The sequence below is a fragment of the Vombatus ursinus genome, unplaced genomic scaffold (genome assembly GCF_900497805.2).
Source record: "Vombatus ursinus unplaced genomic scaffold, bare-nosed wombat genome assembly UNPS02000580.1, whole genome shotgun sequence".
In the NCBI taxonomy this organism is placed as follows: domain Eukaryota; kingdom Metazoa; phylum Chordata; class Mammalia; order Diprotodontia; family Vombatidae; genus Vombatus; species Vombatus ursinus.
In genome coordinates this window covers 15583325-15610679 of record NW_020940358.1, presented here as the reverse complement: position 1 = coordinate 15610679, position 27355 = coordinate 15583325, and the positions used below count along the sequence as shown (strand labels likewise).

At 36.7% G+C, this 27355-nt stretch overlaps 1 protein-coding gene across 1 annotated transcript; it reads left to right on the top strand.

The window, feature by feature from the left end:
* The first annotated feature begins 216 nt into the window (after nt 1-216).
* On the top strand, nt 217-26286 carry RAE1 (ribonucleic acid export 1). Its single transcript, XM_027851251.1, has 12 exons — nt 217-407; nt 9484-9580; nt 10101-10205; nt 12628-12720; nt 15834-15920; nt 19934-20020; nt 20137-20208; nt 20586-20693; nt 22916-23022; nt 23116-23191; nt 25228-25422; nt 25828-26286. Exons 2-12 carry the CDS (start codon nt 9491-9493, stop codon nt 25912-25914), a joined length of 1107 nt encoding a protein of 368 aa, XP_027707052.1. The 5' UTR covers nt 217-407; nt 9484-9490; the 3' UTR covers nt 25915-26286.
* Nucleotides 26287-27355: the final 1069 nt, after the last annotated feature.

Genomic DNA, 27355 nt, shown 5'->3' with positions numbered 1-27355 from the left:
TCGCAGCAACACATCTGACTAAATTCACATGAAAGGGAACTTTGAATTCTATAAACTGTCTTTACTTGGGTTGTTCCTCATTACGTTACTCCCTTATTCCTAGCTTTTGACAACTATCACAGCTTCCGTTTAGCCTCGACGGGGCTTCTGCGCATGTGCCAAGCCAGCCTATCCCCTGGTGTCTCTCGTTTTTCCCCTTTTTCCGGGAATGAGGCGCTCGGCTTCCGACGCGCATGCGTGTTCAACAGTTCTAGGGGAGTCCCGTATTTTCGGAAGCCTCCCGGCCGGTGGAAAATCCTAGGCCTTTCTACTCGTCTCGGCTTCCTGCCTTTCGCTTCCTTCACGTCAGGCGCGGGGTGAAATTCTCCCGGTTCTTCCTGTTATCCGAGTGCGGCCCCAGCTCTCAGGTAGGCCCCACGCGGCGCCTTCGGAGGGGACTTCCCGCTGCCCGGCCCCCGGCGTGGGGGAGACAGCCTGTGGCCCAGGGTCTCGTGGCCTAGGGTCTCGTGGCCTAGGCGTGCCCCCCTCCCCATAGCGCGTTGCTTTCCCGCCCTCCTGCTGTGCCGCAGCCCTGCTCCCCCGCCCCACGCTGTACCCCGACCCTGCCCTCGGTTCCCCTGCTGTGCCGGGGCCCCTTCCCCTGGACCTTCTAGCTCACGCAGCCAGAGTGCTGTGCAAAGTGCTTTCCTCGCTGCATCTCTGCAAGTGTGGCTGTTCCCGTTTTGCAGAGAGGAAAATCTGCAAAATCAGCCATAACTGAGAACGATCCGACCATGGATCTGACCTTAAGTCCTATGCTCTTTCCTCTGAGCTTGTGAGGAGGATTAACAATAATATTAATGTTACTACTACTAACTCATATAGTGCCTACTATGTGCCAGGCACTTTGCTAAGCACTTTACAATTATTATTTCATTTAATCCTTACAACTACCCTGGGAAGTGGGTGTTATCCTTTCCATCTTACAGATGAGGAAACTTACAGGTGAGGCAATTTACAAATGAGGCAAGCAGATGACTTGCCCAGGGTCACACAGCTAGTAAGTGGCTGAGGCCATGTTTGAACTCAGGTCTTCCTGACTTCAGGCCTGGTGCTTTTTCACCTGTGTCCCCATGTACCAACCTTGGGAGAAGGGTTCATTCCTCTTCATCCCCAAACAGCATTCCAGGTAAAGGTAGGAGATTGTGGGGGAAATGATAAAGCCATAATCAGTAGGAGAAATAATTGGCAGGAGTAGTCATCATTTCCCCCCAATCTCATATTTTACAGATGGAATTGAAGCCGCAGAAGTGTGGTCATTTTTCTTAAAGGACCCACAAAATAAGGAGAAGAGTTGCAGTTCAAACTGGAGGGCTTCTGACCCCTAATTCTTGGCTCCATACACTATATCAGAGCTGCCAGTTCTTAGGAAGAGTCTCTTCTCTACAAAGTCCTATGCTAGATACTGGAGACTGTACCAAGATAGAAAATAACAACCATCACTCACATTTCCCAACCACTTTAAGGTTTGAAAAGGGCAGGTAGCATCTTTTTACAGATAAGAGGCTCAAATGACTCTGCCAGGAGTACAGAGTTAATGTTCAGAGCAGGGATCAGAAGCCAGGTCTGATACCATAACTAGGGAGTATTCTTTGTATTGCACAGGCCCTCATCCCAAGGAGCTCCATTCAAATAAAAGGGAAGCACATGGACAGAAGCAGCTGGTGTTACTATCAGTATCTGGTGCACTCCTGGACTCCCATCTGAATTCACATCTTTAGATAGCCTCTCACTAGTATATGAGCCTCCTAACTGGTGCCTACCTCCCTCCAGGCTCAGCCCTTTCAAGTCTCTGCTAAAATAATCTTTCTAATACATAGCTGCTGTAACCAATAGATGACATTTGCCTAGCACCCTAACGCTTCCAAAGTTGTAATTTATCTCTCATATGCTCCTCACAACAATCCTGTGAGGTAGATGCTACAATTTTATTAACCCCTTTTTTACAGAGGCAAGACAAATGTTCAGAGAGGTAACTTGCCTGTCAAGTGTCAGGGTCTGAATTTGAGCCTATGTCTTCTTGACTTCAAGTCCAGCCCCTCTACCTGTCATGTTATGCACATGTTCGATATCATATACATTCCCCCTCTTAAAAGCTTTCAGTGGCACCCTTAAAACTCACCCTAGTCTTTAAAGCCTCCCATCTTCAGGCTCCTGCCTACCTATGTTGTGAGCCTTCTTTCCCATTATTTCCCTCTGTGTCTTAGTTATTGTTGTTCAGTCAGTTCAAATTGTGTCTGACTCTTCATGACCCCATTGGGGATTTTCTTGGCAGAGATACTGAAGTGGTTTGTCATGTCCTTCTCCAGCTTATTTTATAAATGAAGAAACTAGGCAGACAGGGTTAAGTGACTTGCCCAGGGTCACACAGCTAATAAGTGTCTGAGGTCAAATTTGAACTCACGAAGATGAGTCTTCCGATTCCAGGCTTAGCACTCTATCCACTGCCTCACCTAGCTGCTCTGTGTCTTAATAGTAATAATGACTAACATTTGTAAAGCCCTTTAAAATTTGCAAAACACTCAGCATGTAAACTTATTTGATCCTTAACCAATTTGCATTACTAGTTGTTCTTGGTCTTCTCTTAACCTCTCCCACATTTGTGCAAGCTATCTCTCATGCTTTCCTCATCTCTACCCGTTGAAATTCTTAAAACAGCTTATGTGCCATTTTCTTTATGAAGCCATGTCAGATCCTTTCCCCTTTCCTCTCTTCCTGCCTCAGCTGAAAGTAATCTCTCCCCCAAATTTTCCTAGAGAATTTTCTACACCTCTTCTTTGCCCCATTACTTTCTTCTTTAGATACTTACTGTGTGACCTTGGGCAAGTCACTTAGCCTCTGTTTGCCTCAGTTTCCTCATCTGTAAAATGGGAATAATAATAGCATCTACCTTCCAGGGTTGTTGTGAGGATCAAATGGGATAGTAATTGTAAAGTGCTTAGCATAGTGCCTGGCACATAGTAAGTACTATGTAAATGTTAGCTATTATTATTAGCTATTATTCTTTATAGCATTCATATTGGTGTTCTTGTCCCCTGCATCCTAATGGAATATGGGCAGGGGCTTTTTTTTCTCTTTATTTTTTTATTTCCCCGAACCTAGGACAATGTCTTGGGCATAAAAAACTTTACTTGTATTAAAGGAGAAGTAAGGACCAAGGAGAGGTTCAGGCAAGTGCTATGAGAAGTTTGAGAATGATCGTTTTTCACTTGGTACGGGTGTTGTGGGCTTCAGGGATAGTTTCTTAGGTAAAGTGGCACTTGAGCTGGGCTTTGAAAGGAAGAGAGCTGGAGTTGTGTGAGGGGAGGAGGGTGGAGAAAGAGCAAAAGTGATCTAGCAATTGGGGATGGTATAAACAAACATGAAGACAGAGGGCGGGGCAAGAAGAAGAGAGTAAAGGGGAGTTGTATGAGAGAAGGCTGCACTGATGGATTAGAGCCATACCCTGGAAGGTTTCCCGTCTGTACTGCTCAACAGAGTATCTGCACCATTAGCATCACGGATTTATCAGGGTATCTGAGTAAGAGAAAATAGTAAAATTCTGTGTAATGAAAGATGTACAGATATGAGTCAAGAGTCCCAGGTCTTCACTCTGTTCGCCGTAAGACTTTGGCCAAGTCCTTTACTTTTTAAAGCGTCGATTTCCTGCCCTTTAAAATTTGTACTAGATAATCCTAAAGTCCCTACAACTTTAACATTCCTATACTAAATGTAGCTCACATAGCACTTGGTAAAGTACTTTTTTATACCAACTCTGTGAATTATCCCTATCATACGTAAGTGAAATCTGAGAATGAAAGAGATGAAGTGGCTTACTTGTAGTTATAGGACCAGTGTTAGATTTGGGAATGGATCCTAAATCTTCTTACTAAATCCATTGCATTTTCCATTATATAATACACTACTGCCTCTGGGCATTGGCAAGTCTTGATTAGTTCCTCTTGTGGGTCCAACCCTGTGCTAGGTGTTAGGAAAGGAAGACAGAGATTGGTATAATATATGATTTCCTGCCCTGAAAGAGCTTTCAGCCTCTTAGGAGAGATAAAACTTGCACATATGAAACAACTACTTAATATGAAATATTGTTTTAAATTGTGTGATACAGTCTATAAATGTTATTTCTGGACTCAGGTGGGGAAAATTTTTTGTCTTAATTATATAGAAAGAGTAGATTTGATTCCATTCAATCTTTTCTTGTTATTTTAAAAAATAATTTATTGTAATCTTAATATTCAACATACAGGCTATGTAAATGAACCTCAAATTAAACCATAAAATCCAAACTATTTAATTTTTTCCTTTTTTTTTTTTTTTAATGAGACAATTGGGGTTAAGTGACTTGCCCAGAGACACACAGCTAGTGAGGGTTATGTGTCCAAGACCAGATTTGAACTCAGGTCTTCCCAGCTCCAAAGGCGTTGCTCTATCCATTGCGCCACCTGCTGCCCCTATGTTTTTATTTTTAAAAGAGAAAAGAAAAAAATTAACTTTAGCAAAGTAGTAATAATTTATTTTCTGTGTTTCCTTGAAACTTGTCCTCTGTACTATGGAGTCTGAATACAGATGGAAGCATACTATTTGCTCTCCTTTTCTTTTATTGTTTTGTTTCTTCTTTCTAGTGGTTCCTCCCATTAGTTCTAATTCTTCTTTACATCATGACTAATGTGAAAATATGCTTAATATGAATGTGTCTAAGTAGAACCATTATCAGATTGCACCCTGTCTTGGGGAGGGGGGAAGAGAAGGAGGGAGAGAAAATTTAAAACTCAAAATCTTTTGGAAGTGAATGCTGAAAACTAAAAATAATAAAAAAAAGAAAGTGAAAAGAGGAAAAACAGTTTGTCATCTGTGCATTTATAAGTTTTTGTTATTTTCATGAAGTTGTAGTTCATGTGCATGTTTCTCTAATTCTAGTATCTTTGAGTTACTTCGTTTCAGTATTTCTTTGTATTTCTATTTCCATTTTTTACAGTACAGTACTATTTTATTGCATTGATATATATACCCCACAATTTATTCAACTATTTCCCAATTATTAAACATATTATTTGTAGTGTGAATGTGTGTGTTTTGTTTATTTTTTGCTATTTTTACAAGCAATGGAGCTTCCTAGTTAAAGCGCTGACCTCAGAATACTTCAGTTCAAGTCTGTTCTTGTTACATAATGACTGTGATTCTGATCGGGCAAGTCACTTAATCTCTCAGTGGCCTAGGTGCTAAGACTATTAGTTTCAGAAAAGATACTAATCTGTCTTGTAAGGTGGAGTTTCCTCACCTGGAATTTCTCTATTCCAATGAAATCACATGTCCAGTTCCTGTCAATCAATAAAAGGAGAAGTATTGGTTAATCAGCTGTTATGTACCAGGACACTGCTAGGCTCTAAAGATAAAACTACAATGAACACGACTCCACTAACAGGTAGTGAACAGAGCCACAAAATACAAATACAAAATGCTTTAATTATGTGGTAGTTTGAGTGAGGGGACACTAGCATTTTGGAAGGTCAGAAAAGCTTCGTGTAGAAGGTGGTTCTGGAGCTGCATCTTGAAGGAAGAGAGGGATTCTATGAGTCAGTGATAAGGACATACATTTGAGGTATGGGAGGTGGCTAATGAAAAGGCACAGACAGGACTGTTGGCCTGTGAGGAACAGAGAACGCCAGTTTGGTTGGATACAACAGTGGGAAGGAGTGTAATATATAAAAAGGCTAGAGGGGTAGGTTGGGACCAGGTTGTGAAGGGGTTCTAAAGCTAAAGGAATAGTTGATATTTGATTCTAGAGTCAATAGGGAGACACTGGAGTTCATTGAATAGTGGAGTGACATGGTCAGATCTGTGTTTAGGGAAAATTACTTTGGTAGTAACATGGAGGATGGAATACTGAAGGGAGGCTTGAGACAGGGAGACCAGTTAAGAAGCTGTTGTAGGAATCTAGTGGAGAAGCAATAAGGGCCTGAACCAGGTTGATGATTGTGTGAGTAGAGACAAGGGATTAGATTCTAGAAATATTATTATGGAGGTAGAAACAGCAAGATTTGGCAACTGATTGGCTATGTGGAATGAGGGGTAAGTGAGAAATTGAGGATAATGCCAAGGTTAGGAACCTGAAGTCTGGAAGAATTTCAGTAGAAATAAGAAAGTTTGAGAGAAGGGTGGGTTTGCAGGGAAATATGAGTTCTGTTTTGAACAAGCTGAATTTGATATTTCTGAATCATATAATTTAAAATGTTAAATGGACATCTAAGAATGTGAGATTGAAGCTATCCCTATCCTCCAAATATTTTTGAACAAATAAATGCCTTTTGACGTCTTTAAAATATAGTCCTAGTAATAGGAATGTTGCAGTTCCCTCCTTTTCTAGATGAGCAAACCATGCTCTAGTGAATGGTGTAGAGCTATTACCTAAAATTTCTAATTCCCTACCCTTTGCCCTCTATGTGGAATTCAACTCTGATAACTGAACTTTTCTCATCTTTGTTGCTTTTAAGGATAAGACCATGAAGGATATTCAAAGCATATCTTTTACCCTCTGAAGGCAAAGGTTTCTTACTGTTAACCATCAAATATTTTGCCTATGGATGTTTCTAATCTATTTCATCTTTTAGGAAGATATGAAGCCAAGAAATAAAACCCTTCTTTAATCCCTTATATATATTCAATCCCTTTTTGGTGACATTCTCATTCTGATTACAGTAATTAGCATGTTATTCAGTTGTTGGTCTTCCTTTAGAGACTGCAATAGAGGGCACCCATTGTAGTAAGTTGAGGGAGAAAATTGAGGGCATCAACTAAGTGTTACAAGTGAATAACCAGATTTATGCTCACAAAATTTCTCTTGGAAATACAAAAGGGAAAATTCAGTATCAAATAATGTAAATTCCCCACCCTACCACCACTCAAAAATCATTGCTAATCCAGAATTCTTGGTAGACAAACAAAACAAAGTGCATCTTTTCTCCTTCATCCACCCATCCCCCACCAGTATTGGAAAAAGAAAACAAAACCCTTGTAACAAATATGCATAATCAAGCAAACAAATTCCTGTATTGGCCATGTCCAAAAAATATATATGCCACAATCTGTACTCAGAGTCCATCGCCTCTCTATCAAGAGGGGTGTAGCGTGGTTCATCATGGGTTCTCTGGAATTATGGTTGGTCATTGTGTTGATCGGATTTCTTAAAGTTGTTTGTCACAGTGTTACTCAAATTGCTCTCCTGGTTCTCTGCATACTACTGTGCTTTAGATCATAATGGTTTTATAGTTTTCTCTGAAACCATCTCCTTTATTATTTCTTATAGCACAATAATATGACATTATATTCATATGCTATTCTCCTATTGATGGACAACTTTTTAGTTTCTAATTCTTTGCTTCCACAAAAAGAGATACTATAAAATTTTTGTATGTGTGGGTTTTTTTCCCTTTTCTTTGATGTCTTTGAGCTATATGGGGTATGACTGGGTCAGAAAGTGTTCATAGTTTAATGACTTTTTGAGCATAGTTCCAGATTACTTTCCACAATGGCTTGGACCACTTCACAGCTCCACCAAGAGTGTATTTCTTCCTGCATGTCCTCCAACATTTTGTCATTTTTTTTTGGTCAGTTTTGCCAGTCTTATAGGTGTGAGGTAGAACTTCAGATTTGCTTTAATTTGCATTGCTCTGATTATTAGAGATTTGGAGATTTTTCCATGTGGCATTCATAGATTGAATTTCCTCCTTAGAAAGTTGCCTATTCATGTCTTTCAACCATTTATCAACTAGGGTCTGGCTCTTATCTTTATAATTTTAGATCAGTTCCTTATCTTAGAAATGAGATCCTTATCAGAGAAATTTACTGCAAAAATTTTTCCAGCTTATCTGCTCTATTTCTAATTTTAGCTTGTATTGGCTTTGTACAAGATGTTTCAAGTTTATACAATCAAAAATGCACATTTTATCTCCTATGATAATTTGCTTGTTTGGTCATGAATTCGTCCCATATCCATAGATCTGAAAGATAATTTCTTGTTCCTCTAATTTATGATGTCACCTTTTAAAACTAAGTCATGTATCCATTTAGATCTTATTTTGGAAAACAGAGTGAGATAGATGTTGGTCTCTACCTAGTTTTTGCCAAACTGCTTTCCAGTTTTCTCAACAGTTCTTATCAGATAATGAGTTCTTACCCTGTTGTGATCAATGAATTTATGTTGTGTATTTAATCTGTAACACTGATCAGCCTCTCTGTTTCTTAGTCATATTGTCTAGATGGTTACTGCTACTATAGTTTGAAATCTGGTATTGTAGGGCCTCTTCCTTCCCACTCTTTTTCATTATTGCCCTTGAGATTCTTGACCACCTCCAGATGATTCTTTTCGCTAGCAATATAAAATAATGCACTGTAAAGTATGATACTGAATAAGTAAAATTAGTTTTAGGTAATATTGTCGTTTTTATTATGTTGACTTGGTCTATCCAGCCATTAATAATGAACAATTAATATTTATCCGAGTTCAGGCATTTTGGAAAACCACATGGCAATATTTATTAAGAGTCATAAATCCAGATTCTATTTCAAGGATGCTATCTTAAAATCATCGAAAAGAAAAAAGGGCCTATTTCTATAAAATATTAATAGTTGCTCTTTACTAGCAAAAAAAAAATTATGTTTCCAACAGTTTGAGAATTACTGAATAAATTGGAGTATTTTAATGTAGTGGAGAATTGCAGTATTTTTTTTTTAGTATTTTATAGTATTTTATTATATTCATTTAAAATGAAACATACGAGCAAGTATGGAAATATGGATATGAACTGATTCGGAGTGAAATGATTACTACCAGAACTATATCCATACTGGTTACAACTATATGTATATATTTTTCTTTCCTTTTCTTTCATTTTTTTTCCCGGTCTCTACCAAAGAAGACAAACATCGCTAAAGGTAGTAGAATTTTGGGCTTTCCTAGAAGGGGATATAAACAAACAAACAAAAAAATGCTTGTTTATTGTGTGTTAACTCTTTTGTGTTTGCCTTGTTAAAGGCTAGGGAGTTTGAGTAAGATTTTGCTCCTTGTTTTATGTGTTTGTTTTTATTGACAGTTAATTGTTATTTTAAATTATAAATTTAAAAACTTTAAAACAAAAGATCAGTTAAATTGAACAATCCCTTAGGCTACTTTCATAAAGAGAATCCTGCTGTTATCTGAGAGAGACTGCTATTCCCTTCCTTGTTCAGTGTAAGTGCTATTCATGCCCAGAGCACAGTGCTCAAAACAGGAAGATAAATATGACCCAGTAGGTGGTTATAGCACAGATGCAAATGACTATAATACTGAATAGATCATGATGAAATACATTAAATATAAAGTACTACACCATTTCACTATTGCATTTGCCTCCCAGAGATATTTATTGCTAAGAAAAAGCCTGTTATGAATACTTTCCATTGTTTTTTTAGAACCAAAATGAGCTTGTTTGGAACAACCTCGGGTTTTGGAACCAGTGGGACGAGCATGTTTGGTAGCACAGCAACAGATAATCATAATCCTATGAAGGTAATGAACGTGACCTTTTCCTGTAACTGGCATCCACATTGAAGAAAGTAGGAATTTGGGTTATGACAGAGGCTATGCTCTAATTTCACCATCATGTATGATGTATTTGTTAATAGTTAAGCAAGGGAAGATTGTCATCTCTCTTATAGCAGAAATGAATTTAGCACTTGTGTAGTATTGCAGCCAGAGGATCTCTGACATTTAGGAACACAAGGGGAAGAGCACAATTAAACTGACAAAATTAATAAACATTTATGAAGCACCTTCTGTGTGCAAGGCATTGTACAAGGTACTTAGGTTACATAAACAAAATGAACAGTTCCTGACCTCAGGGAGCTTATATCCTTTTGGATTAGACAACATGTACACATGAGTTTATGCATAATAACTTGCAGAGTTAAGTACAAGATAATTTTGGAGGGGAGAGATACACTAGAAGTTGGGAGACCAGGAAGGGCATCATATTACATTTGATACTTAAGGTTAGCTTTAATACGATATTTACAAATTCTCTTTACAGGATATTGAAGTTACATCTTCTCCTGATGACAGTATTGGATGTCTTTCTTTTAGCCCACCTACATTGCCAGGGAACTTTCTTATTGCAGGATCCTGGGCCAATGATGTAAGTGTTATCTGAGTGAAAGTTATATAAATGAGTTATTTTTCATATAGATCATTATAAGTGACTGTGAGTTTTTATTTTGGCATTATTTGGCATATTAGGTATGGCATTTATGCCCTGGCTAATAAAATAGTACTTCATGAGCAAACAGAAAAATCTTTATGTAGAGTCTTTGACTAATCTTGAATCTCTAAACCTGTAACATACTAGGATGTTAACTGTTCTAGTTCTCTTTATTAGCAGGATAAATCATGTGCAACCTCATAAATACAGTCTTTAAACCATTTTGATATTGATGAATATTATCTATATAGTATATTGATTCACCTTCTTAAATCAGGTGTGTGGTGTATGTTCCATTATTTGAATTTGAAGTTGTCAGATGTAGTACACAGAGACCTAAACACCCCATTTTGTACTACTCTAAATGAATAGTCTCTAACCATCTGTTGTAAAATGTTTTCAATTCCAAATACACCAGTAACATGATAAGCACATTTGTTGTACTTAATGAGGGTACAAAGAATTCTGAGAGGAAGGGTGAAATTTTCCACTGTGGACCAGATTCTCCTTATGCCCTTGGATAAATGATGCAGTGCTGCATCTTCTAGAAATTGAAGTATCTCAGAATATAGTAGAAGGAAACAAAACATTCGTGCATTTAAAAGATCAGAAAAAGACTGAAGAATTAGTCTTCTCTATAAACCATATATGTATATATTTTTTCTTTTTTTAAGTAAGTTTTTCTCCTCTTAAACTCCTATATTTTAAAAAATTATATCTTTAAGTTTGTTTTTTTCAGTCCAGGTATAATTAAATTATATACTGTCAATTCTTAAATGCTTCAGTGGATCCATGATCTTCTTGTTATAGGTACTTTGATGCCTCACACAGTATAAATTGCAACCCACCCATGACTTCTGATTGTATATGATTCTTTTCTTTGTACTCCCATAAATCTCCCACCAAAGAGCTAGCCACCTGCCAGAGCACCTTAACTTAGGGCTTTTAACATTCTGTGGGCACCAGCCCTCATCCTTGCTATATGAGCACCTGCCTCCTTTTTTCAGTAAAAATATTTCCTTCATGAGATCTTGCACACTGCTGCCCATGTCAGTCATCATTGACAATATGCAATACCTACTTACCCTTAATCATGTGAATTGCCATTGCCTTTTAGCTTACTTAAAATTAATTTTGATTCTTCAGAGATTCTGTTGCAGCTATGTTAGCATCACTGAACGACTATCAACTTGTAAATATCATAAGTACTGTGCAATTTCCCAAATGCAGTCCAGCCTGCTCTCTTACTCAACTTGAGACCTAACCAATTGTCCACTTGCAATTCCTGTTCCAGCTATGTGCACTAATGGATTAACTCATTGGGTTGCCCATCCAACTAAATGTCATAGTCTGGACAGTAGGCATTCTTTATCATTTTGGCTTTTCCTGTGTGGATTGTTAGGCCTATCTCTTTTGAGTGATAATGGATCTCATTGAGGAGACTGTAGTATTCTGGAGCTTGATGCAGTCAGCACTGTCATCTACAAATAGCATCTGGAAGACCTTACCATCTATGGAAAATCCCCCTTCTATTTGGATTCTGTATAGAACATCCTCTCTGACCTTTTGGTGAGCAAGCATGCATATGACTGTGTTCTGCCGTGTTTGCTATTGGTAATCAAAAGATCATTAAATAAAGATACCTCTCTCTAGTTGCCCCAAAGAATAATATATTCATTAGAGACGCCTTGTGGAGTGGAGAGTCTCTGGGAGTATGTTTTGCTTTACATAGTCAAATTTTTTTTTATAATCAGTAGTGAAAAACAAAACAGAATATTGTATCCTCTCCACCTTCCAGTCAATTGTATGACTGTGAAGATGTGGTTTACTTTAGAAAAGCATGCCTCTTTTTTTATATTTTTATCAAGGATACCATCAATACATATGTAATGTAGGTCATTTAAAAAATTATTGAAATCTTTTATTTTTATATCACCTTTTCCAAATATATCCCTCCTTTCTCTCCCACCCAGAAAACCATCCCCTATAACAAAGGATAAAAAAGAAATTTTAAAGAGCAATGGAGTAAAACTGATATATCAGCTTAAGCTAGGAGCATATGCATTGTTCTGTGTACATAGTCTCATCTCTGCAAAGAAGAGAGGGAGGTACATTTTGTAATCTCTTCTTTGGGACCAAGCTTAAATGTGTAGATCATTCCCATAATGATTTTTATAGAGATGAGAAAGTAGGTTTTGGGTCCATAATTATTGATGAACTTTTCATCATTTTTGTAAGAGGAGTAATTGTCCCCTCCTTTTGGTGGGAGAGGTGGGCTAATATTACCCTATTCATTATCAGATTTAGTTAAATGTAATGTGAATTGCTCTAGTAATATTAATTATTCTTATTAATTCAGGTTCGATGTTGGGAAGTTCAGGATAATGGACAAACTATTCCAAAAGCCCAGCAGATGCACACAGGGCCCGTACTTGATGTCTGTTGGAGTGATGTATGTATCTATCAATTTCTACAATTTTCTTAACAATTGAAGTCTATTGTTATCTACAACCATTAATGACTTGAAATGGGTAAACATCAAGAGACTCCTTCCTTCCTTCCTTCTTCATTACAAGTCCCTGTTTCTCAGTATAAGTTTAGTGTTTTGTTATACCACTTGAAGTTTTTTCAAGTTTGACAGTATGTTATTTGATCTAGGATGCAAAGAGCTTTTTCTACATAATATATATCTCATAAAGTGAAAGATGTACTCTGTGTAAAAAAAGAAATGTTTAATAGTGTACAGGCTTTTTTACCTAAAGATATTTGGGTAGATTTTTTTTCTTTTAAAATTTACACTGCTCAGAACACATTTTTCTACTAACATAGCAATTGTTTAAAATGCCATTATTTGATATTTATTTTTTGAAATCCTATTTTTAATTTCTGGGTATATTTTAGTAGAGCACACGTTAAAATGTCAATGAGTTTTTAAAGATGAGTCCAGTTGCTCAGAAGAAGTCATCATAATTTACTAAACCATACCTTCATGTTCATATTTGGTTTATGTAAGAATAAAAATGCCACTTTTATACTTTAAAATCATATAAATATTATTCATGTGGGCTAGGACTTAAAAAATCTGAATGATAGTCCAAAATAGAGCTCTAATCAATAATATGTCCTTGTACAAGTCACTGTTTTCATGTCTCAGTTTCTTTATATGTAAAATGGAAAATAAGCAGAATAAACTACTCCATTGTAAAATTGTTGTAAGAACAAGTAAATAGAAATGAAAACACTCTGAAAAGGAAACAGATAAAGTAGAAATTTAATTTATTGTTCTTACATGTAAACAATTCCTTTTATTCCATTTTTTAAGTATATATTCTATATGAACATTTTTTTACTTGTGTTGAGAGAGATACAAAGAAAGTTAAGACATGGTCTTTCCCCCTGTGGAGCTTTATAATCTAGCAGGAGTATACAAAATCATACAGTGACTTGTGCAGAATATAACTTTTTCAGGAGGCTTGATGTGTAGTTTCATTGATATAGTTAATACTGATGAGGAAAATCCCTTTAATAATGCACATCAGCAACTACTCCGCAATGTTACAATTTAAGAGAGTTGTATAGGACACTGAGAGGTTAAGTGACTTGCCCAGAACTACAGACTCCCTATGTTTTAGAAATAGGACTCAGTCTAGTTCTTCTTAAATCCCAGACCAGCTCTTACACTGCTTCTCAAACAAAATGTAATACAAAAGTGCAATAAAGTGCAAGATGCTACCTAAAGTCAGTGCAAGGAAAGAACTTTTCTGATTGAAAATTAGAGGAGGCTTATTAATTAGATGTGATATGAGCTTAATCTTAAGAAATGAGTAGAATTTTAAAAGGTAAAGGATTCCTCCAGACCTGAGAGTACTAGACCTATGCAAGGGACAAAAAGTACTTCAGTTTGGCTATAGTATGGCTAATACATGTTAGTATGGAAGTAGTGTGAGAATTGTTGGAATAAATAAAAATAGAGTCTAAAATGACATATCAAGCAATATAATCTTATAAATCATAGAATTCAATGCAATAAATTTAATTTATTCCAGATACTACTATTTAAATTCTGTGGTGTTTTGGATCTATTACACTATATATGAGCATTATATAAATGACCAAGTTATCTAGCACCTGTGTTTGCCCATTAAGTCTTGATAGTGTCCCCTAGGAGGTAGTTGAAATCATAGGATCACAGATGTAGAGCTAGAAGAGACCTGAGAGGCCTACTAGTCAGACCCCCCCCCTCATTTTACTAGTGAGATTGGCAAGAGCCTTTGCTCTCTTAAATCATCCGTATTGCCTCCCATTTGTCAGCCGGACGGTGGGGGCTAACAGAGGAGGGAGCATGAAGCATGTCTCTGTCATGTTGCTGGGATGGCATAGCCCTTGTGACTTAGACTCAATCTAGGGAACATTGTAGGCATTCCTGTCCCTTTTAGTCATACTTAGGATGAAGAGCACAGTGACTGGGACTAGTTAGTTGATCTGCAATGATAGCAATAAAGACAGTGAGCATCTGTCACCGTCCTGGGATAAAACTGAATTGCTTGTACCCTTACAGTGGTATGTTCTTTACTCTTTTTCTCCCCCTCCCTCACTGCCTTTCCAAGTGGTTCTCACTCATTCTCTTGCTCGGTCCCATGAATTTGATCCCCCAAGGGACAGAAGGCTCTCCTTCACTTTGAAAATGATAGACCTAAAGGAATAGCTGTGTAGAGCTGACCATCTCATTCTCTGTGATATTGACAACAAAATTAATGGTGTCTGCAGTTAGAGCTACACAACCAGAAATAATAATGCTCAGAGAACACTTTGAAAGATTATATTTTTCCTGTGGTGTCTCTAAGGACATATATGGAATTAACCTTATAAAGTTATGAAGTTTGGAGGGAAGATACTGTTAAGTTTTATAGATGGAGAATTACAGGCACAGGACAGAAAAGAGGAAGGATGGTGGTAAATTTCTGTTGGAATCAGTGACGTAAGTAGTAGTCAGTACTTCTAATATAGTACTCTGTTTACCAAGTCATATTTCTTTATGTATCACTGAGCCAGTTTATAAAAGTTTTAATACAATTTGTCTTTAGTGCCAAAAATGGTATACCAAAACTAAATTTATTATTTACACATACTTTATAATTCAGGTAAGACTTTATTCCATTTTAATGAGATTTTTCTACATGTGCTGGGAAATATAAAGCTAGAGCAAAATAGAAATAGATAATTAAATCAAATGGAGCATTACATAATAGAGTGCTAATTTTGGATTCAGAAGACCTAGGTTTGAATCCTGGCTCTGCTACCTTACTATTTGTGTGACTTTAAACAAGTCTTTTAAATTTTAGATAGCCCTCAATTTCCTCATCTTTAAAATGAGAGGGTTTAATTAAATGATCTCTAAGTCCCTTCCAGTTCTAAATCTTTGTTTCTGTGATTCCACAGTCATATAGTTTTCAGTACTTCAATTCCAAAATACTTAATTTATTTTGAAGAAAAGTTAATTGTTAATTTAGTTGACTTGGTTTTGTTACAACAAGAATAATCAATTCCTTGCCTTTTCTTTCTTAGGATGGGAGTAAAGTATTTACAGCATCTTGTGATAAAACTGCCAAAATGTGGGACCTCAATAGTAACCAAGCTATACAGATCGCACAGGTGATATAACTTAATATTATTAATATAATATAAAGTTAACCTTTGCTAAGAGCAAAAGGGGGAAAAGATCCTTAAGTAGTTTTATTTCTTTGTAATAAAAGCTCTTTAAAGGTGATGGATTCAGAATGCAGACTGAGGCTTTTTTAGGAGCATTGTGGGGAATGGGACAAGACATGGCCAATGCAGGAATTTGTTTTGCTTGATTGTGTGTATGTAACAGGTTTTGTTTTTCTTGCCTTTGAGGAGGAGGGAGGGAGAGAATGCAGACCTGAAAATAAAATAAAATTGAAATAAAAATTTAAAGCTCTCTCAAGTGGAGTATTGTTCTGTAGTATTCATTTTCATTGTGTTGCTGTTTGGCTTATTATACTGTTATTTAAGAATACAGTGGGTACCTGTTACAGTGACAGAATGTTCCTTGCTATATTTACCATAGACTGGTATACTTCAGGCCTGTCCTCTGTGTGCAGTGATGTATATATAATAACAGAATTGTACCCTAGGTGGCTTGGCTTTATAAGGAAATTTTAATTGTATGTAAAGTATTGCTTTTCAACTGCTCTAGTTATGTGGTCTAGAGGTAGTGTTTTTGTCCTATACCCTCATTATCTTAGTAAATGTATAAAATTGTTGTTAGACCCTCTTTTTTTTTTCGCTACTAAACTAGCTAGCTCGAAATATTCAGATGCAGTTCTAGAAACACTTGGATGTATCTGTGATTTTATTGGCAGTGCTTCTTCTGCCTGTGCAGACTATAAATCTGTCCATACTGTGGGAGGCAGAATAATACACGAATGATGGGTTTGGAGTATATAGCTTCAGATCCTGGCTCAGCTTATGGCAGCTATGTGACTTTGAGCAAGTCACTTATCCTCTCTGGGCCTAAGTTTCCTTCTCTGTAAAATCAGAGAGTTAGATTAGATTGAGTTCTAAAGCCTTTCTCATCCTTTTGTAAGTCCTCTGTAGAGGATATAACCAGTATAATAGAGACCTTCCTATGGTTCTTTTCATTTTTCATGGGTAACTAATGCAGGTTGTTTAACTGTTGACCTTCACTCTCACTACATGACCAGTCCACCTCCTTTTCAGGTCATGTATATCTTTTCCACTTTGTCCACTTCTTGTGTGTGTTTCCATAGGTATAGATATCTATATTGATATGTTTAGACACACACACACACACACACACAAATATTATAAGTGATGGTTATGGAAATGCTGAATTTGATGTTCACAGTCGATCAACAAGCATTTATTAAGCCCATTGTCAAACACTGTTCTTAGCTCTACTAATACAAAGAAAAAGTGAAAACTGTCCTAACCCTCAAGGTCCTTGCATTCTAAGGGGAGAAGCAACAGGTACATAAATGGGTTTATACAAGATACATAGTGAGCAAATACAAGGTGAGAGGAAGACACCAGCAGCTGAGGGGACCAGGAAAGGCCTCTTGGTGAAGGTGGCATTTGAGCTGAGTCTTGAAGAAAGTGAAGAATTGTGAGGTGGAGGTGAGAAGAGGAAACATTTCAAGAATAAAGGACAGCTGTTGTGAGGAGCCTGGTGTGGAGAAGAGCAAATAGCCTAGTGTCATTGGACCAGAGAGTATGTTGGGAAGAGTAATGTGTAAGAAGACAAGAAAGAGAGAAAGAGGCCTCATTGTAAAGAGCTTTAAATACTAAACTGGTTTTAAGTATAGTTACATTTCCGTGCCAAGTGAATGCGAAGTATTTTATTCTAGAGGTAATAGGGAGCTATTTGACTCAGAGGGATAGCATGATCAGACCTGCACTTTAGGAAACTCACTTTGTCAACTATATGGAAAATGGATTGGAGTGGGAAGAGATTTGAGGTGGGAAAACAATTGAGGCTATTCAAAGTGTTTTTTAAATTATTGCTTTTTGTCACACATAACATTTTTTCAGACTATAGTATAAAGGAAAATGAATTTTTGCCCAAAGTGACCTAGCTTTCTTGTTTCCCTGCTTGTTAACACAATTAGGTTCATAACTACGGTATTAGAAATATCAATGCAGAGGCTTGGGTTCTTCCTGGTTTTATATGTTGCCTGCAGGAGCTTCATAGGAGTAGGAATTATTTAGTTTTTTGTCATGGTATGCCCAGCACCTCACAATTCTTTCCATGTAATTGATTCTTAATAAATGTTTGTTGAGTTAAACAAAATTGAGGAAGATGTGCATTTCTTAGGGTTATTGGCAGGAAGTGCTACCTTCTTGCTCCATCAGCCTAGCTGTCCTGCTTTCTCATGTTAATAATGGCATGAGCAAAGGCACTGAGGCAGAAGAGGCCTGAATGAGAATGTGGAAGTTCTAGTTTGACTGGACCACAGAGCTCATGAAGGGGAGTAGTATGACATAATGCCAGAAAAGTAGATTGGAACCTCATTTTGAGAGGCCTTGATTCAGGATCTTGAGTTTATATTTCATTTTGTAAGCTGGAGCTAGTGAAGGTTTTTGAGTAGCAGAATAGTGGAATAATAGCAGAGTATTGGAAGGATTCCTTGCATATCTAATCCAAGGATTCATTAAATAGAAGATAGACTTAAAGCTATAGTTAGGGCCAGAATTGATGAGGGCCTGCACTAGGGAGATTTCAATTGATTATGGAAAGGAGGACACACTTGAGAGAGTTGTTGCAGAGAGAGAATCAATAGGACTTGACAACTGTTTGAATGAGTGAATTGAAGTATTAAGCACTTACTAAGTGCAGAGCACCGTGCTAAGTGCTGGGGATACAAAGAAAAAGGTAAAAGACCCTGCTGTCAAGGAGCTCACATTTTATGGTGGAGACAACACATATGGAGGGTTTCAGCTGCCAGTCAGATGGAAAGTTCCATGGACCAGCAGCAAAGCAGATGGTCTCTTCTTTAATGTCATTCCACTAATGAAATGATACCCTTTTCTGACATTGACAGTACCAAGGACTGTAGTGATAGGAACTTTCTTTTCTAGGTCTTCACTAAATGTAGATTTATCTCCTTCAGGAGTTGTTACCAGGTTGCATCTCCATAGTGGTAGCTTCCCAAGGTGATGGTTACAGGCACTTGAGAGTGGGAATATTGCTCTTCCAGAAGCTGTTGGACTCAGAGTTCTCAGCTATCTATCTCCAGCAGAGTCTGAAGGGAGGTGGTGAGGGTATAGTTTGACATGCCTCCTCTGTTCCCCCCAGGGTACCCTCCTGCTTAATTCAGCTAGGCTGGAAGGCTTGCCATGTGAGTAGTAGTTGGTAGTCAGTGGGGATGGCTGGCCCTTTTTCTGTTGGAGCCACCTCCCCAGTGACTGGGGCCTGTCCTAGATAGAATGGCAAGAATCAAAAATGACTCAGAGTTTACGGACTAGAGTGACTGGAAAGCAGTAGTGCCATCAACAAAAATAGAATTTGAAGGTGGGTAGGAAGGAAGATTGATGAGCTTGGGGTTTTGTTGAAACATCCAAGTGAAGATGCCCAACAGGTAGTCAAAGCTATGGTATTAGAGCTCTAGGGGAAAGTCAGATGTAGGTATATAGTCTTAGGAGATTGTGATTATCAGAATAATCGGACTATCAGAATAGATGGGATCACTAAGGGAGAGACTAGAGAGAGATGAGAAAAAAGCCAGTGATAGAACTTTGAGATCACCATTGGGGCAGCATAGTATTGGATAAAGTACATTGAATTTGAGGGAGAGGCTTGGGTTTGGATCTTAGTTCTGGTATTTACCACCCATCTCTCTAGGCCTCAGCTTCCTTGTCTGTAGAATGAAGGCACTGTACAAGCTGGTCCTCCTTCCAGCTGTAAATCCTTTGTGTATTTTCATGAAGATTATCATGGGGCAATGGGGTAGGGGAGGGGATTGCAAAAACCTGAATGTGTGAGCTTCATTGTTCTTTATGTTAACATTAACGTGAATATTCAGTTGAAAAAGTTTTTCACTGAATCTTGAAGATATTTAGTATTCACCACCAACCTTATCTTTTCTAATCAATTTTTTTTTTGTTTTGTTTTTGTTTATGAAAAGCATGATGCTCCTGTGAAAACTGTGCATTGGATCAAAGCACCAAACTATAGTTGTGTGATGACAGGAAGTTGGGATAAAACTTTAAAGGTATAACACACTGACGAGATAATGTCCTTGCCGTTTAAAAGATATGGCAAGATTAAATGATTTGGCCATGAGCTCTGATTAACCAAAGCCTCACTGTTCATGTTCATTTTATCTAGTTTTGGGACACACGGTCACCAAGTCCTATGATGACATTGCAACTGCCTGAAAGATGTTACTGTGCTGATGTGGTGAGCCATTTCATGTTAAACTTCTAACTTCTTTACTTAAATAATATCCAGACTATAACATTTAATAATAAATTTGAAGGCTATATTATAGTGAAGTAGAGCCCCTGTTAATGGTCATCAATTTTAGGCACAAGAACGTCTCCCAAATGTTTACCTTTCAGGTTATAGTAGAATGTGTTAATAGTATGGAACGATTAAATTCTCACTTGAAATAATAATAATGTCCATATTTATAATTTTATGACTGAATAGCATTACTTCTAACAGTTGGCTATAGGAAGCATATTCTTTCATTTTAAAGGAAATGGCTTTTAAGAGAATGGTTAGATCCTAATATTGAGTATGCATTTTCATCTTTTCCTCATTTCTGGCTTTAGGTCTACCCCATGGCAGCTGTAGCTACTGCTGAGAGAGGACTGATAGTTTATCAGTTAGAGAATCAGCCTTCTGAATTCAGGAGAATAGAATCTCCTCTTAAACATCAGGTAAGCAACAACACATCAGATCAGTGAATACTTACAGTCGTACCTTATGAAAGGTGCTATGCTTGTAAATAATGTACTGGAGAAAATCTTCCTCTAGGGAGGGTCGAGGAAGTTTTATCTCAACTGGTACTAAGTTATGTACATTACATTAAAATCTGAGCATATTGTAGTTACATAAATCAGTATTAGAAAGAAAAACATTAAATTTTTAGGTAACCAAAATCTTATTGTTTGAATTAGGGGATAATATTGAATATTGAGGCAATTAAATACAGTGATTTAGATCTTCGTGTAGTTGTTTGTCCTTTTTTTTTTTTCCAAGTGTTATAATTCATATTTGGAGAAAAGTAATCCCCTGTGGCATGGATGCAGTCCTGGGTTCTACTAGAAGAGCATAAGGTCTGACAGATTCTATCATTCTGTCCCTGGTGATGAAGTCTGTGTCTTTTGTATGAAGACCGGTTTGCCTAAGTATGGACATTTTCACATGTAAACAGTCTCCTTTAGGGTTGAAGTATGTGTCGGTGGAAGGAGTACCCAGAACAGTGAAATCATAGATCCTTAAAATATTGAAGAAATATTTGTTTCCCAAAGAGTTTTAAGTCTTTTTGGACCATAGTCTCCTCTTAAGCAGTTTATGGTATGATAGTGTACTGCAATAGAAAATAAAAGAAAAATTAATATAGCTTATATAGTTGGATTTATAAAATAGCATAGGTCAGTATAAAAGTTTGCCTGTCTGGGATTCAATTTCCTCATCCCTGCAATGAGGAAGTTGAGCTGGATGATCTCTTTCTAGCTCTAAATCCTAAAATATTCAAAGGGGGTGACTTACTACTTCATTATATAACCAGTAGTATAGAAGTATGCAGTTGTCTCCTTGGAGTAAGACCTCAGTTTGAGCATTTTTCTGAGCCTCATTTAATTCAGCTGTCAAGATACTGATGCTCCCCATCACATGGGGTTGCTATGAAAAAAGCGTCTTACCTAGACTCTCAAGGGAACTAATGAGAAAAAGTATAAATGAATGGGGCATAGCATTATCGAGCCATATTATACGCAAAGCCATCAAAATTATTTGATACAGTGAAAACAGATTAGATAAGAAACAGAAGCAATCAAAAATAATGTCCCAATGTTTGATAAACCCAAGAACCTAAATTGCTCAGGGTAAGTAAGGGCTTTTTGATAAGAACTGGTGAGAAAACTAGAAAATAACTTGGCAGAAATTAGGTTTCTATTTGCTATAATAAACTCAAAATGATTAAGTGATCGAAACATGTCCATAAAAAATTAAAATGAGATCAGATGCCTTCTATAGTGATAGCAAGGAGAAGACTATCTAAACAAGAGGTAAAGGAGATGATAAAAGAAAATAAGATTTTAAAAATTTGCATAAATGATTAGAATTAGAAAAGAAGTAAATATTTACATCAAGTATCAATGAGAAGAGTTTGATGTCCACAATTTTTAGGAAAAGATACAAATATATAACACCAGTTAGATAACCCAATAAATAAAGTGGCCAAAGGACATAAATTCATTAAAAAACAATAATAAACCCGTTACATGTTAACATAAATAACGTGGTTTTATGAAAAATAATATTATATCAAAAGAAGCTAGCGATAAAAAAGAAAGGCCTCATATACACCAAAATATACCCAGCACTTTTTTATAGTGGTAGCAGTGAACTGGAAATAAAGTAGATGTCCTATCAGGGAATGGATAAACAAGTTTACATGAATATAATGTGATAGTACTGTGCTCTCAGAATAGAGTATAGAGGAGATGGGGAAGACTTAAGATGAGCTGAAACAAAGTAAAATAAGCAGAACAATATACACAGTAATTACAGCGATGTAAATGAAAAAAACAAAACAATCAAAACTGAAATTAGAATGGCCAAGGTTGGTCCCAAGGAAGAAATATGCTAAGGCATATCCCTCCTTTCTTTGCATAAGTGAAGGTCTGTGAGTATGAAACACTGATTATTTGGTTTTGCTGAACTTTTTTTTGTTTTAAAAATTCTTTGTCATAAGAGATGGCTTTTTAAGAAAAAGTAGAGATGTGTGTTGAGAAATGTAAATTATGTAGAAACAAAATATATCAGTAAAAAATTTAAATGCATATTCCAGAGAACATACAAATTTTGTTAACTTCCACGTATGATTTAAAATGGAATTAAATAATTGACCTTGTGTGATTCTTTACATCATTAGCATCGCTGTGTTGCCATTTTTAAAGACAAACAGAATAAGCCTACTGGTTTTGCTCTGGGAAGTATTGAAGGAAGAGTTGCTATTCATTATATTAATCCACCAAATCCGTAAGTATGATTGCATCAATTTCAGCAATTTTTTTTTGTTTGAGGCTTTCAAAAAAAAGTTTTTTAAAAAATTAAAATAACATTCTCTTTCAGTGCCAAAGATAACTTCACCTTTAAATGTCATCGTTCTAATGGAACTAATACTTCAGCTCCTCAAGATATCTATGCTGTAAGTATTTAGGGAAAGTGATTATAATTTTTTTAATTTTTTTTTATTTTTAGGTAATTTGGAGTTAAGTGACTTGCCCAGGGTCACACAGCTAGTAAGTGTCAAGTGTTTGATTTGAGGCCGGATCTGAACTCAGGTCCTCCTGACTTCAGGGCCGCCCCTATAATTTTTTAAGTTATATCTAAAAGCTATAGCTTCTGTACACACATCCCCACATGCAAGGTAAGATGAAAATCACTGTGTAGTTGAAGAACACTACAACTACTGTATTTCTTCTGTGTTTAAATGAATAATGACCCTGCAATCATCACCCTTTGCCTATTCTCTCTTTATGTACTTGCTCTTTCCCTGCTGCTTACAAACATGCTTAGATATCTCCCATTCTTAAAAATGAATGGAATAAAAGCGTTCACTTGACAGTATCATCTCCTTGAAGTTCTCTTTCACAGCCAAGGAAAAGTTATCTGTAGCCTCCATTTTTCTTCTTACTTCCTAACCATTTGCAGTGTGACTTCTGACCTCAGTATTCAGTTGAAACTGCTCTCTCCAAAGATACAAGCGATCTCTTAATTGACAAATCTGATGGTCTTTTCTCAGTTTCTGTCTTTGACATCCCTGCAGCATTTGCCACTGTCTTTTCCTGAATATCCTCTCTAGGTTTTCATGATACTGTTCTCTTGAGATTCTCCTCCTACCTGATTACTCTCAGTCTACTTTATATAAATACTTTATAAAAGTACTTATAAGTCTTATACAGTCTACTTCATAAAAGTACATAAAAGTCTACTTTATGAAGGTATATATACTGGTTTTGCAGAGTCACCATCCATATCATCTGCCTTCCTCTCTGCCTTGCAGTCTCTTCTCTTCTCTTGCTGGGTGACCTCATCACAGCCCTTGGGTTTAATTAGTCTTTCTGTGTAAATGATTCCTAGATCTTAGCTCCATCCCCTCATCACCAGCTGCCTGTTGGACATTTAGAACTAGATGTCTTTTAGACATCTCAAGCTCAACATGTCCAAAGTAGAACTCATTATCCCCACTCCACTCTTACCTTTCTTAACTTCTCTATTTTTGTTGAATATTTACTTTTTTAAAAATTTGTGTTCCCGGTGCCTAGCTTAGGACCAGGCACTCAGTAAATGGTTTTTGATTAAAAGTGCCACCATTTTTCCATTCACTCAAGTTTGCAACTTTGGACTGATTCTCTACTCTTTCTTCTTCCTTCCCCTCCATACCCAGTCTGTTCATAATTCTTGTAGATTCTACCTTCACAGTGTCTCTTGCCTCTGTACTCTTCTTTTCACTCCCATGGCCACCATCTAGCTAGACTCATAGAATAGCCTCCCAATTGGTCTTCTCACTTCCAGTTTCTTTCTTCTCCAGGTGATTTTCTCCACACTTGCCACATTGATATTCCTAAAGCATAAATTTTAATCATGCTGCTCGCTACTTAAGAAGCATCATTTCCCTGTTGCCTCCAGGATATACCACCAGCTCCACTGTTAGTAATTTTAAAAAGCCCTTCACAGTCTGCCTCTAACTGGCTTCTAGCTCCAGGCTTATTGCACATTACTTCCCCCTCACATACTGTGGCCTACTTCCTGTTCCTTAGGCACAGCATTCCTTCTCCTGTGGCTTTGCTCAGACATCTCCTGTGCCTGCAATGTGTTCCCTCCTTATACTCCAGTTTTCTTCCAAAGCTCAGATCAAGCACCTCCTCTTTAAGGAGGTCTTTTCTGATCCCCTTATCTGCCAGAGCCTCCCTTGTCCCTGAAATTACCTTGTCTTTATTTTGTACATGTTTTTATTTACTTTCTTGACAGCAGGTTTGATTTCATTTTTGTCTTTCATACCCAGAGTGGCTAACACTAGAATGATAGTGACCTTCTGATAGATACTTTTAAATATTTATTTTAAAATTTCCTCTTGTCTTTCCAATTTAAGCCTAAGGGTTTGGGCCACATATATTGAAAATGTCTCTGCTCGCTATTATTCTGCCTTCTCTTTCTTATAATATATACAATTCTTTGCAGGTGAATGGGATAGCATTTCATCCTGTTCATGGAACTCTTGCAACTGTAGGATCTGATGGTAGATTCAGCTTTTGGGACAAAGATGCAAGGACAAAACTAAAAACCTCGGAACAATTAGATCAGCCAATTTCAGCTTGTTGTTTCAATCACAATGGAAACATATTTGCATATGCCTCTAGCTATGACTGGTCAAAGGTAAGGATTCATTCCAACTTTAACTAAAAAAAATTAGGTTTTTCAGTATATACATTTTTTAAAACTTAGTTTATAAGTTCTGGCATAAATTTTATATTATTACCTGGATAAATAAAATCAATTACTGTTTGACCTTATTCCATAACATGAAGAAATTTAAGATGAAATTTGTAGTGTTTTGAAGATTTTCTAACTCTGAAGAGACTGAATCAGGCCTTTGTCTTAATTAACTGTATTAGACCTACATCTCGAAAAGAAAACAGCAAGGAGCTGTGCCTGTAGGTGAACATTTAACATTCTGGGGCTATTTTCAATTCTTATTAAATTAAACTGTTGCTTGTTTAAGAATTGAATTCTTAAAAAATAATTTTTTTCTAATATAACTGATATTTCCTCCCTTTTTAGGGACATGAATTTTACAATCCCCAAAAGAAAAATTACATTTTTCTACGTAACGCAGCAGAAGAGTTAAAGCCCAGAAATAAGAAGTAACAAGTACAAAACCCTGTGTTGAGCTAGATTGTTCTTCCTCACTCCAGTATGGTTTTGATCACTAAACTGTGGTGGATTCTCAACGATTGCATTGTTTGGATCTGCTTGAAAAAAACCATTTGAATCATGCTACCTGCAAGAATGCCAGATGTCCACAGAGTGACTTGCCTGTTTCTACTCCACTATAATACTGCCTGACAAACTGCTCTGTAAATGTAAGAGGATTGAAAGTATTGTACAGCTTAGATTTGTATGGGCATTTGCATAGATATTTTACAATCTTCAAGATGTGTGACTTACGGGGGATTGGGACACAAATCTATAAAGACTGTATCATATTTTGTAATAAACTATTTTCAAAATTGCCTAAAAGTTGTTTTTCCTCTCAACTTCTCAAGTATTTATCTTCTTTAATGTACTATTGGATTTGTTTAATTTGTAATTTTGGAAATGTCATATTTGGAAAAGCAAAACTCTTGGCTCATAGTGGAGAAGAATCCTATGATGTAATTGTTCATAAAATAGAGATGAAATAGAGATCCTATGAACTGCTAGCAGGCAATTTGAATTCAGTTGTTTTACTTCCTTTTTTTTCCCTCTCCGAATTCACAGTCCTTAATCAATTCTGCTGTGCAAATTTTTACTGTGTCCTAAACAGACAATGTCTTTGTGCCAAACTATGTTTAGTTTTGTGGGTGAACCTTCCAAAGCTACAGTGAGTAGTGTAATGTATGGCCTTCAAGTTATAACCAGGTCCCTTGCCTATGAAGTGCTCTTAGCTCTTTACTGCTAATATCTTTACAATTTTTCATTGTATTTTCACTTCATGTAGTTACAAATCCCTTGTAGTTGTTAGAAATGGAACAAACCTAAAATTTAGATCTAATATTGTATACCTAATGAACTTTAAATCCTTGAAATTCCTTATCATTTGGGGCTAGTATATGACCTAAAGGCCTGCTAAGTGTAAAAGTCTGTTACCTTTATATTGTAAGATGTGTTTGCCTATGCACAGCTCAACATTTTAAGTAAAATTCTTATAATTCACTAACTCAATTTAATTTGAAAATTGTTTTCCGAAATGAAACTGGTAGATAAAGGGAAAAAAAACTGTTATAAAAACTGTTTCGTTATGAATTATCTCTATGCTTGAGAATTCTAAACTTTAAAAATGATTTGTTAAATAAAACATTCCATAGAAAGGGCTGTTTTATGGAAATACTTATATACTAGTCTCAGTTAACGTTCATTGTCATTTGGTGTAAATAAATTGTGTTTGGCTTCAGTTCAGCCATACTATTTTACTTTAAAAGTTGTCTTTTTTTCAGCCTTTTTCCAAGTCAGCTGCAGAATTCATGATTGAAAAATAACCACAAAATAAGTTTGCCAGAATTGTGGGTGAGATTGCTCTTCAGGGTGTTTTGTTTTCCAGGATTAGACT